Below are 10,198 nucleotides of genomic sequence, written 5' to 3'. Positions count from 1 at the left end.
CAGGGATCACAGGACTGTTTGGAGCGGGACGCACCATGCTCACGTGGCCACCTCTCTTGGCCAGGCCTGCACTCCCCAGGGAGGGCTCCAGCCGGCCTGCGCTCTTGGCTTGCCTGGGTCTGGAGGGAGGCAGTAGGAGTCCAGTCTCACCTTGACAACAGCTTCTCATTTACATTCTAAACAGATGGTTGCTGACCTCAAGTTGCTCCTAGTCTTATGAGCAAATACACCTCGGAGGAAAGACAGACATGATGAAATGGACCACTCAGGAGGCTTCCCCTGAAACCTGCAGGCCCTGGACGAGCCTTTCTCCTTCCTCCCAATTGACTCCGGGAATTTCTCAGCCACCTGCCCAACTCCATCTTCCTCTTTCCTTCTTCATTCTGTCCAGTGCTTGAAGGGCTAGACACCCCTTGCACAAGCCTCTAACCTGCCTTATTTTGGGAGTTTGAGAGAGGAGAATGTGGCAATCGCATTTCTTGGAGAACTTACAGAAGCACAAGGGCCCCCTGTGTCCAGGGTTGGCTCTGGCCTGGGCTGCTCATGTCCCCATGCTAGGGAGAGCACCCCTAATACCCCACAGAGAGAGCTGCTGTCCTCTGTGGGTTAGAAGAGGACAATCAGTGGGGTGTGTCTCAGGGGCTCTGGGGGAGGGGTAAACAGCTCAATGAATGGCCCCTTTCCAGAAAAGAAGAGGACTCAGCTATGGTTGAAGCCCCCAGACACTCTACGCTGCAGCCTGCTGTGTCCAGGGCAGTCCATCTGTTCCCACTGGGTCCCCAAGAGGAAGCCCACAACCGAGAGAAGATTCATCAGGATAGGGATGGTGAAGAGCCAGCAACATCCCCCTGAAGAGGCTGGGGCCTGGGGGAAATTACCCTATAACAGCAGGTTAATTAGATAAGACCCAAATTACATGAGCAAAGCTTGCAACCCAGCAATTTGATTGTTTCATGTTGTTTCAGAGGTGGGAAGGCTTGATCTCTAGCTCAGCACAGAGAAAATGACTTCTTGCTCCCAGGCAAGCCAAACCCACGAATTAAGCTCTCGACTGGCCAGCCATGAGCCCCAGTGCCAAATGCATATAAAGAAGGGCACCTGCCAGTCCTCGCTTCAACCTGCAGAGCTGTGTGGGAGTTTGCCTCCGTCCCTCCTGTGTCTGAGCTCCGTCTCCATCGGAAGCATGAGCCGCCAATTCACCTGCAAGTCGGGAGCTGCCACCAAGGGGGGCTTCAGCGGCTGCTCAGCTGTGCTCTCGGGGGGCAGCTCGTCCTCCTACCGGGCAGGGGGCAAAGGGCTCAGCGGGGGTTTCGGAAGCCAGGGCCTGTACAGTCTGGGCGGCTTCCGGAGCATCTCCTTCAACATGGTCAGGAGCAGTGGGAAGAGTGGAGGTTATAGGTTTGGCTGGGGCCGGACCAGAGACTTTGCCGGCAGCATGTTTGGCAGTGTGGCCCTCGGACCCGTGTGCCCGCCTGGAGGCATTCACCAGGTCACCGTCAATGAGAGCCTCCTGGCCCCCCTCAATGTGGAGCTAGACCCTGAGATTCAGAAAGTGCGTGCCCAGGAGTGGGAGCAGACCAAGGCTCTGAATGACAAGTTTGCCTCCTTCATTGACAAGGTGGGTCTGCTAGGAACTGGGGGACCTGTGAACAGCACTTCTCTTTTCTTCTTGGAACATGAGCTTTTGTTGCAGCAGGAGGGATTGAGGTTAGAAATGAGAAGGCACTTACTGCGGACAAGTTGGATATTTTCTAACCTCAGAGTAACTTAATTAAGGCTTCCTGGGTAGTCTTTCCCGAGAGAAGACAGAGGTGGGTCAATCTCTACTGGCAGAGGCTTGTCAGGGTTACTGGCAGGAGCTCCAAAGAGAAGACAGACCCTTGCTTCTTACTCCTGAGGGCCAGCTTGGTGCTATTGCTAAGCCTGGGCCCATGCAGGCTGTGCACAGGGAAAGCCAGTGAGAGGGAGTCTGCCCCTGAGTGGTCAGGGAGGCTGTCCTCCTCCCATCAATTGCAAGCTGATTTCTCCGCTAGGCATTTGACAGGTGGATTGGGAGCATCGGTGTGTGGTCATTCACAGGCGGCTTGGCCATGGGCATTAGTTTTGGTGGGCTAAGGACTCTCTTGAGAAGCAGAATAGTGTGGTGGGGAAGAGGTCTCCACAGTGTTCTGAAGTCAGACCTGGCTTCCACCCTGGCCCCATCACTTACCAGCTGTGTGACTTCGTGTGGCTAAGCCAGCCACATAGCCAGCTACGTGGACATGTGGAGAGTCATTCATCCTGTCTATGCCTCTGTTTCCTCATCTCTACAATGGAGATACTAACCTACCTCTTGGGGTCATTGTCGGATTCATGAAAGAAAACGCATGTGAAGATGTTGGCACGATGGCTGACACATACTAAGTACTCCCCAAATGGAGGTTATTGTTACTGTCATTTCTATCTCCGAGAGCTAGGGTAGGGGTGTTGAGAAGGAGAAGAAGCAAAGGTCTGGAAGAGGCCTCAAGGGATCATCCAGTCCAGATAGGCCCTGACTTTCCATAGATAAGAAACGATTGCTCCCATTTTGTGGGTCGGCAAAAGCATGGAGGTAATGCCATGCCCAAGGTCATCTCCGGGGAGGGAAGGTAAGATTGGATGCTCAGCCTCCTGCCTCCAGACCTAGTACTGGAGACTGGAGGGCTATGCTGGCCACGTGACAGTGAGGCACCAAGGACAAGTCAGCCCAGGACAAATCCTATGTTGTGATGGTCAGTGGACATCAAAGCCTCGCCTCCCCACAGCTCTGGACCCTGGCTCAGAGGATTCCCTGCTGCCTCTGCTCTCTCCAGCGGCTGGCACCTTCTCTGTGGCTTCTTACCTCTAAGCCTTTCCACCTCTAGGAGATCAAAGTGTTCTGAAGTTTGAGGTCTGGGGGGATGGGAGTGGACTGACTTTCGGCTGGGCTGGTCAAACCTCATTAAGGAGTAAAGTCTGGAGACACGGAAAGAAAGACAAACATGAAGACAGTCACCTCTGTGAAAAAGGTGGTCTGCCTGGGGTGAGGGGGAAACAGGCTCAAAAGCCTGGAGGGTTCCTAAATAATTTTAGTCTCTAGAGGAGTACAATCCCAAACCCAGGGCAGCCAGAGAAGATGGGTGCATCCTATCGGTCATCCAGATGTGGAGTCCAGATGCGTATTGTGGTGTCCTGGGTGTAGGGTTTTCTCTTTGGTCAATGCTTAGTCTTATGAATAGACATGAAAAAGTCAGGACTGGTTAAACCAAACCAAATGCTGGAAGATCTGCTGGACGCAAGCTGTTTGGTGACCAATCCCATCTCAACACTGAATACCAGACAGTTTTCTAATGTCCTGTGTTTCTGACTTTAAGGGACACAACCTTGTTTAAACAGTAGCTGTGCTCATGTACGATTAAGGGAAGTCACATTAAAAAAAAAAGCCCCAAACCAAACAAGAGCGGTGTATGCAGACCCACCAGCTCAGGTCAGTTTCCCGGCCCAGTGAGGACACAGTGGCGTGGGGAGCTCCGTCTGTCCGTCTTGCTGCATAAGCCATGCTTGCTCTAGGGAAGATGGTCCTGAGCCGAAGGACTAGGGGAGAAGGAAGAGGCAGGAGCAGAGATGCGGTTGGAGGCTGATGCAGGAATATAGAGCACCCAGAAGTTCTTGGTCCGTTGAGCCTTGCTGAGCTTGAGATGTTAGAAAATGGAGAGCAGACTGCCTTCTTTAGAGTGGTCAGCCTTTTCAAAGATGAACCCAGCCTGACTCTGCTCCAGTACTTTCAAGCTCACCCCTGCCCTGGGCTGGTTTGGCCACAGTGGGTTCAGAGTGATCCGATGCATGGGTTATGGGGGACACATACCTGGGTTCAGTTCTGGGCTCCGCCACTTATTAAACTATTGCACCTTGGAAAGAAGCCCAACTTCTCTATGCCTCAGTTTCCTTTACACAAAATAGGGTTAACGACACACCCACCTCATGCAGATGTTGTGAGGGGTAAAGGAGAAAATGCAGGGGAGCGCTTTGCAAAGCTCCCTGGGAGTGACGGGTGTGACTGTTTTCGTGGTGGTTCAACACTTCTGGGCGTTGGGTTCCAGGTGCGGTTCTTGGAGCAACAGAACCAGGTGCTGGAGACCAAGTGGGAGCTGCTGCAGCAGCTGGACCCGAACAGCTGTTAAGAACAACCTGGAGCCCATCCTCAAGGGCTGCACCAGCAACCTGCGCAAGCAGCTGGAGACGCTTTCCGGGGACCCGGTGAGGCTGGACTTGGACCTGAGGAGCCAGCGGGGTGTGGTGGAGGACTACAAGAAGAGCTGAGCTGGGAGAGGACCCCCTGTAGCTACATGACTGTCCCTGTCCCTTTTGAGCTCGTCAAGCAGGAGTGGGCAGCTACCCCAGCTTAACATTTCTGGAGGTGGGGGGAGGCAGTGTTCCTTGTCACAGCAAGCAGAATCACCCCCAAGAAAACGGAAACTTGCCCCCTGCTCCTCCAGCCTGGCACCTAGGACAGATGTGAGATTTCCTACAGGACATTCATGCCCCGCGCTCCTTCCTCATTTTTGAAGCTGGATCTTCAATAATCTCCTTCTTCCAAAATCGGTGACCACATCTCCTCCTCCAGGAAGCCTTCTTTGCCTGGCTGGCCCTACTGGTCCTGGACTCTGCAGCCCCTCAGCATCTGTGTCCTCGCTCAGGGCCTTTCCCTGGGCAAACGAAGGTTCTCAGTGAGACATATTCACCGACAGAGCCCTGGCATTCCTGCAGGTATGAGGAAGAAATCAACAGGCGGACAGTGGCAGAGAATGAGTTTGTGCTGCTCAAAAAGGTGAGGGGTAGGCAGGTCTTGGATCTGGGGCTGGCCTGGGACCCGGAGGAGCTGAGCCTGCTGGTGTGCTCTGCTTTCAAAGAAAGTGAACTGATTCAGAAATAGTGAGGGGAAGGCAGGGGAAAACCACGATGCAAGGGTATCCAGAGAAGGGACTAGAACGGCAGAGAGGATGATGGCATTCTTGAGTGTTTAATGGGATCGGGGTTTGTCCATGGTGAAGAACAGCGGAGGATGACACACAGGGGCTCTCCCTGCAGTTGCGGGCCTGGCTCGGATGTCACAGTGATGACTGACAGCAGCCTCGATGGGTTCCCTTCCTTAGAGGGGCGCCCCATCCCTACTGCCACGGGAGCCCATTCTCAGGATGGGGTAGGGCTGGGCCTTTTGCTCCTCCCTCCTCTTTCCCGTGAACCTCCCAAAGAGAAGAGGTGGCTATTTCCCTGCGCAGGGGACCCAGGCTGGGGTGTGTGTTGCCTTCTGGGCGGCACTGGCAGTGACCTGGGGACGGCTGGGCTATCTTCCAGGACGTGGATGCAGCTTATGCCAATAAGGTGGAGCTTCAGACCAAGATGGACTCCATGGGCCAGGAGATCAAGTTCTTCAAGTGTCTCTACGAAGCCGTAAGTCCGTCTCTTCATTCCACCCCTCCGAGGGCTGCCAGCAGGTAAAACTCTATTCTGGGGCCGGGAGGGGCACCCAGGCCCCAGCTCTCAACCACTCATCTCCATTTCAGCCCTCAGGGGCTCCCCATCTCCTCTCTGGGTGGGAAGGAAATGGTCCTGGCCTTATCTCCATAGCAGCAGGGCTCTGTCTGGGGCCTGGAGGGAACTCGCTTTGCCCAGAGAGCAACAGCCTTGGTTTGGAGCCTCTAAATTGGCATCACCAGGATTTGCTTACCTTGGGAGGGAGGTTGTTGGCCTCCATCAGTCAAGTCCTGAGACCATCACTGCTTCCCCTTCAGGAGATCGCTCAGATCCGGTCCCGCATCAGCGACGTGTCTGTCATTCTGTCCATGGATAACAACCGCGACCTGAACCTGGACAACATCATTGATGAGGTCCACGCCCAGTACGAGGAGATCGCCCGGAAGAGCAAGGCCGAGGCCGAGGCACTGTACCAGACCAAGGTAAGCTGGGCTGAGGCCGGGCTGGGGAGGGTGACCCCAGTAGGCATGAGGGCCGGGCCAGAATATCGAGTTAAGTGTCCAGCATGGCCTGCCCCCATAGCATCACCAACCTCAAGCCGCCATGTACTCCCACGACCCACTCATCACCCCCATGCATGGCTCCGCCTCTTTGGGTCCCCAGTTCCAGGAACAGCAGCTGGCAGCTGGCCAGCATGGGGACTACCTCAAAAACACCAAGAATGAGATCTCAGAGCTCACCCGGCTCATCCAGAGGATGCGCTCAGAGATTGAGAATGTGAAGAAGCAGGTGAGGTGGCTGGTTGCCTTTGCGTGGGATGGACAGGCACAGCTGGAGGGGAATGAGTGGGCCGAGAGTGTCAGCCTCCCACATCTCTGCCCAGCAGAGGAAAGGGACCAAAGAGGTCACTGTGTCAAACCCTTAGAACAGGTGTCCCTGGGGCATCTCATCTGCAACTCGCCCCAAGGACCCCTGCTTTGAAGCCCCCTCCCCTAGGAAGACTTCTCTCACCCGCCAGGGTGGGCTAGGACCACATCCCTCTGCCCCTCCTGCCCTGATCAATGTGCTCTCCTGGCACTTGTGTCTCCCCCGTACTTGTCAGGCTTCTGTCATTGCCAGACACCTGCATGTCCCTTCTTCCACTGGACCAGAGGGAGGCAGAGAGCTGGCTGCTTTGCTCCCATTGTTTTCCCAGCGTCTAGTACAGTGCCTGGCACAGAGTAGCTGCTTAATAAACATTTGTTGATTTAGTGATTGAGGAGAAGTGGGCTCAGAGAGCACCCCTTCAAGTTCCTTCTGTGGGTATCTATTAAGGCCTTACTCGGAGCTGCTCCTGGGAACGTAGGCTGCAGTCTCAGTTCTAGTAGGTGGGGAGACAAGATTCTCATGTACATTAACAACAGCAGCATCTCCTGTCATTTTATCACACTGAATCCTCACAAAGACTCTGTGACGCAAGCGTTACCTGTTGTTACAGATGAGGAAACTGGGGTTCAGAGAGGTTAAGAGGGTGGCACTGCGGTAAGTGGTGGAGCTGTGATCTGAACCAAGGTCTCCTGACTCCTGGCTCCCACATGCGCTCTCCCTAGCCTGCTCTCAGCCCCACTCCCACCCTGCTGGCCCTGCTTTTGTACCTCCAGTGCTGGCCTTGGCCACCCACCTGTGTCATCCTGAACCTGGACAGTTGTGGACGACTAAGCCTGGTGAAATTCCTCCCCGCACACGCTTGGGGCTCGCCTCCTTGGCTGTGGTCCCCAAGCCATGCCACCAGCTCCCAGTCTTCCATCCCCTGCACAGCCTCTGGCTCAGTCGCTAATTACTCTTTCTGGCCCCGTGGGTCTCAGACTGAGGCCTCCCTCTCACACTGGGGCCTTTGTCCCAGCTCCTACTAACTGCCTATGGTAGGAGCGGCTCTGTGTTCAGGAAAAGGAGGGCTGAAAGACAAACGACCAAGCGAGGCCATCCCCGCCCCTCCCTGGCTGGCTCATGACTCATTCTGAGTGGACCAAGTACAACTCAGGGTCTCTTTCTTCGTTCTCCTGCACCCACAAGCAGGGAAGAGGAGGCCTGTTCGTTTCTCCTTTCTTCTTAAAGGCCCTCCCGCTGCATCCTCAATAAACAGCATGATCTGATGCCTTGGCCTCTTGAGTAGTTAAGGTGTGCACATGGACCTCAGTCCAGATACTTACGTGAGCAGACACCACACACCCACACGGACACACCACACCACCGTGCATCGCCTGTGCAGCCTGTATTTCCAGGTTAATCTTCTCTGTAGAGCAGAAAAAGAAGACATTCTCAGACCACACACGGCAGAGGGGCCGGAAGCACTTCTGCGGCTGCAGAGTGGTGAAGCGCGGAGAAGAGTCTGGGGAGAGGGCAGGAGAAGGCGTGGGGAGAAGAAAGGAAAGCAGAGAGCGGGGGTGTGTGCAGCTTGGTTTGTGGTTTTCAACAAAAGTGTCATCTGTGTCCACTGGCAGAAACGGTCCTGCTCCTGACCGGGGTCCTGGCCTCTTCCTGAGAGCTGGATCTTTCCCAGAGGGAAGGTAGGGGCTTGGTGGACAGGTGTCTGCCTTTGTTCAGCCTGTCCCCCACTCTCACAGTCCTGGCCTTCCGGGAACCACACATGCTGGCCCCTCTGTTAGAAAATCTAAGATCGGGAACGAGAGTTCTGAGCACCTGAGCCTGGACTGAGGGGGAGTGAGATGGGGGTGGGGCAGATTGTGAAATTTAGTGACTATGCAGTTGGTACCTCTCCAGACGCCTGTCCACCCTGGAACTACTGTTGGGGTGGCCAGTCCTGCCCTGTGGTGAGGAGGGCTGGAAGGAGGACAGATGGACAGATTCCCCTGTGACCAGCAGGAGCCAGCAAAACTCAGCCAGGAAGTCTTTGGGAGTCCGAAGGGCTTCCAGAGACGGAGGTAGAGGGACTGGAGGATGGGAAGGATGGGCTGGGCTGACGGATTGAACTTGAGAGTAGTGGCTGGGGCTTAGGGCAAGGCCGCAGGGCCAGGCTTGAGCCCCTGCCCCCCTCCAGGAGGCGACCATCAGCTGCCCTCAACCAGGAAGTCAACACCACCATTCAGCAGGTGTGGGTGGAGGAGGGCAAGCAGATCAAGACTCAGAAGCAAGTTTTGCTTCCCTGGTTGACAAGGTGAGGCCAGTGTGTGTGTGTGTGTGTGTGTGTGTGTGTGTGTTTCCAGAACTGGCTGGAGACCCTGCCATTTCCTCAGCAAAGGATCCGCACACACCTGCTGCCCCTGCCACCCTGTTCCCTTTGCAGCAGTAAGGACTGAGGTGGGATAGCAGAAAGAACTTCCCAGTTGAGAGGCTTAGAAGAAATGCTAGATTCACAAATATGGGGATGGAGGCTGCTTCTCTAGATGCTGCCATTTTATCACCCAGATTTGGGGGGGGCGGTGGTCGGGATGGAGTGAGGAACTCTCCCACATCCCTTTCTGCCTCAGGGCTCCCAGGGGTCTCCTGGGTGGGAAGGTGGTTCTGGGTTCTGGGTCTGTTGTTTAGAGCAGCAGATCAAGGCGCTGGAGACTGAGTGGAGCTTCCTGCAGGAGGCAGTCAGGAGCCCCACACTGAGGCCCACGCTCGGGACCTGAGTTAGCTTGGTAGGTCTGAGGGTGAGAGGGCTGGGCTGGATGTGCATTACAGACCAGACAGGACTTGGTGGACAGTTTGGGAAACAAGAGAGGGCTCTGGGGACGGGACTAAGGACAATGAGTAACAAGCAGGGTAGCCACTGTGTTACATGAGTCTACGTGGTCATTGGATTGTGGTTGCCAAGAGCAATATGGGCTGAAAAATAACCTGGGAACTTTTAAAAAATGCTGATGTCTGAGCCTCTATTCTAAACCAATTAAGTCAGGCTACTGGGATGGGGCCCAAGTTTCACTGGTATCTTTTGAAAGTTAGTGAAGTGGTTCAAGGGAGTGGCCATAGCTGAGAACTGTAGGCTTAGGGTGTGGCCTTAACCATCCAGAAGGGAAGAAGGGTGTCATTGATTAGTAATGCCTGCCATGGCCGCAGGTGGAGTGAGTCACAGCACACGATGCCGTCTCTCATTGGTGCCCACCTGTGGCTTCACAGTTTACCAAGTACTTTCATACCCACTGTCTGAACAGCACTGAGAGTGAGGGAATGCTTCTGTTGTCATTTTACAGAAAAAAATTTGAGGCTCAGATCCCCTGTCTATCAACAACCACCCTGGGCTGGAGAAGACCCCGAAGGTACCCTGTCCCTTGCCTGCCTAATTTTAGGGGGCTGAGGGGAGAGTGGGGGCAGGGCTTCGGCTCCAGTGCATGAGTCTGGACAGGAGTTTGTCCTTGGCAGTGCTGCCACGTGCCTGCTCCCCCCTCCTGGCAGGTTCCAGGAGGAGGTCAACCTCAGGGTCAGTGTGGAAGAGGGCTCGGTGCTGCCCTGACTCCTCCCACGGTCCTGATGTGGTGGCTCTTCTGTGCTACATAGCAGGAAGCTCTCTATTTATTTCACCGGTGAACTGAGACACAGGGAGTGGCAGGGGCCTCGTCTAAGGTCACCTAGGTGACCTTGTCAGGGGCAGAGCCAGGCTCAGACCCCAAAGCCCGGTGTTCTTTCCAGCACATCCATGGCAGGATGGCATTGATCTCCAACATGGGTGAGGGGGGCGTGCCCTGGAGGTTGGCGGGTTAGGGACCCGGGTAGCCTCGGGAGCAGAGGGGATGCTGGACAGTCA

The 10,198-nt window shown here is 55.0% G+C and overlaps 1 protein-coding gene across 1 annotated transcript; it reads left to right on the top strand.

Moving 5' to 3' along the window:
• The first annotated feature begins 1,183 nt into the window (after positions 1 to 1,183).
• Positions 1,184 to 9,907, top strand: LOC118902771 (keratin, type II cytoskeletal 71-like). Its single transcript, XM_036867448.1, is given in 10 exon segments — positions 1,184 to 1,618; positions 4,098 to 4,172; positions 4,174 to 4,310; positions 4,762 to 4,825; positions 5,353 to 5,448; positions 5,790 to 5,954; positions 6,136 to 6,261; positions 7,062 to 7,102; positions 8,510 to 8,626; positions 9,850 to 9,907. Coding segments are annotated over 10 exon segments (1,314 nt in total).
• The last annotated feature ends 291 nt before the right edge of the window (positions 9,908 to 10,198 follow it).

Source organism: Balaenoptera musculus, chromosome 10, assembly GCF_009873245.2.
Source record: "Balaenoptera musculus isolate JJ_BM4_2016_0621 chromosome 10, mBalMus1.pri.v3, whole genome shotgun sequence".
Classification (NCBI taxonomy): domain Eukaryota; kingdom Metazoa; phylum Chordata; class Mammalia; order Artiodactyla; family Balaenopteridae; genus Balaenoptera; species Balaenoptera musculus.
The sequence above is the reverse complement of the archived record's forward strand: the minus strand, read 5'-3'. Positions and strand labels throughout refer to the sequence as shown.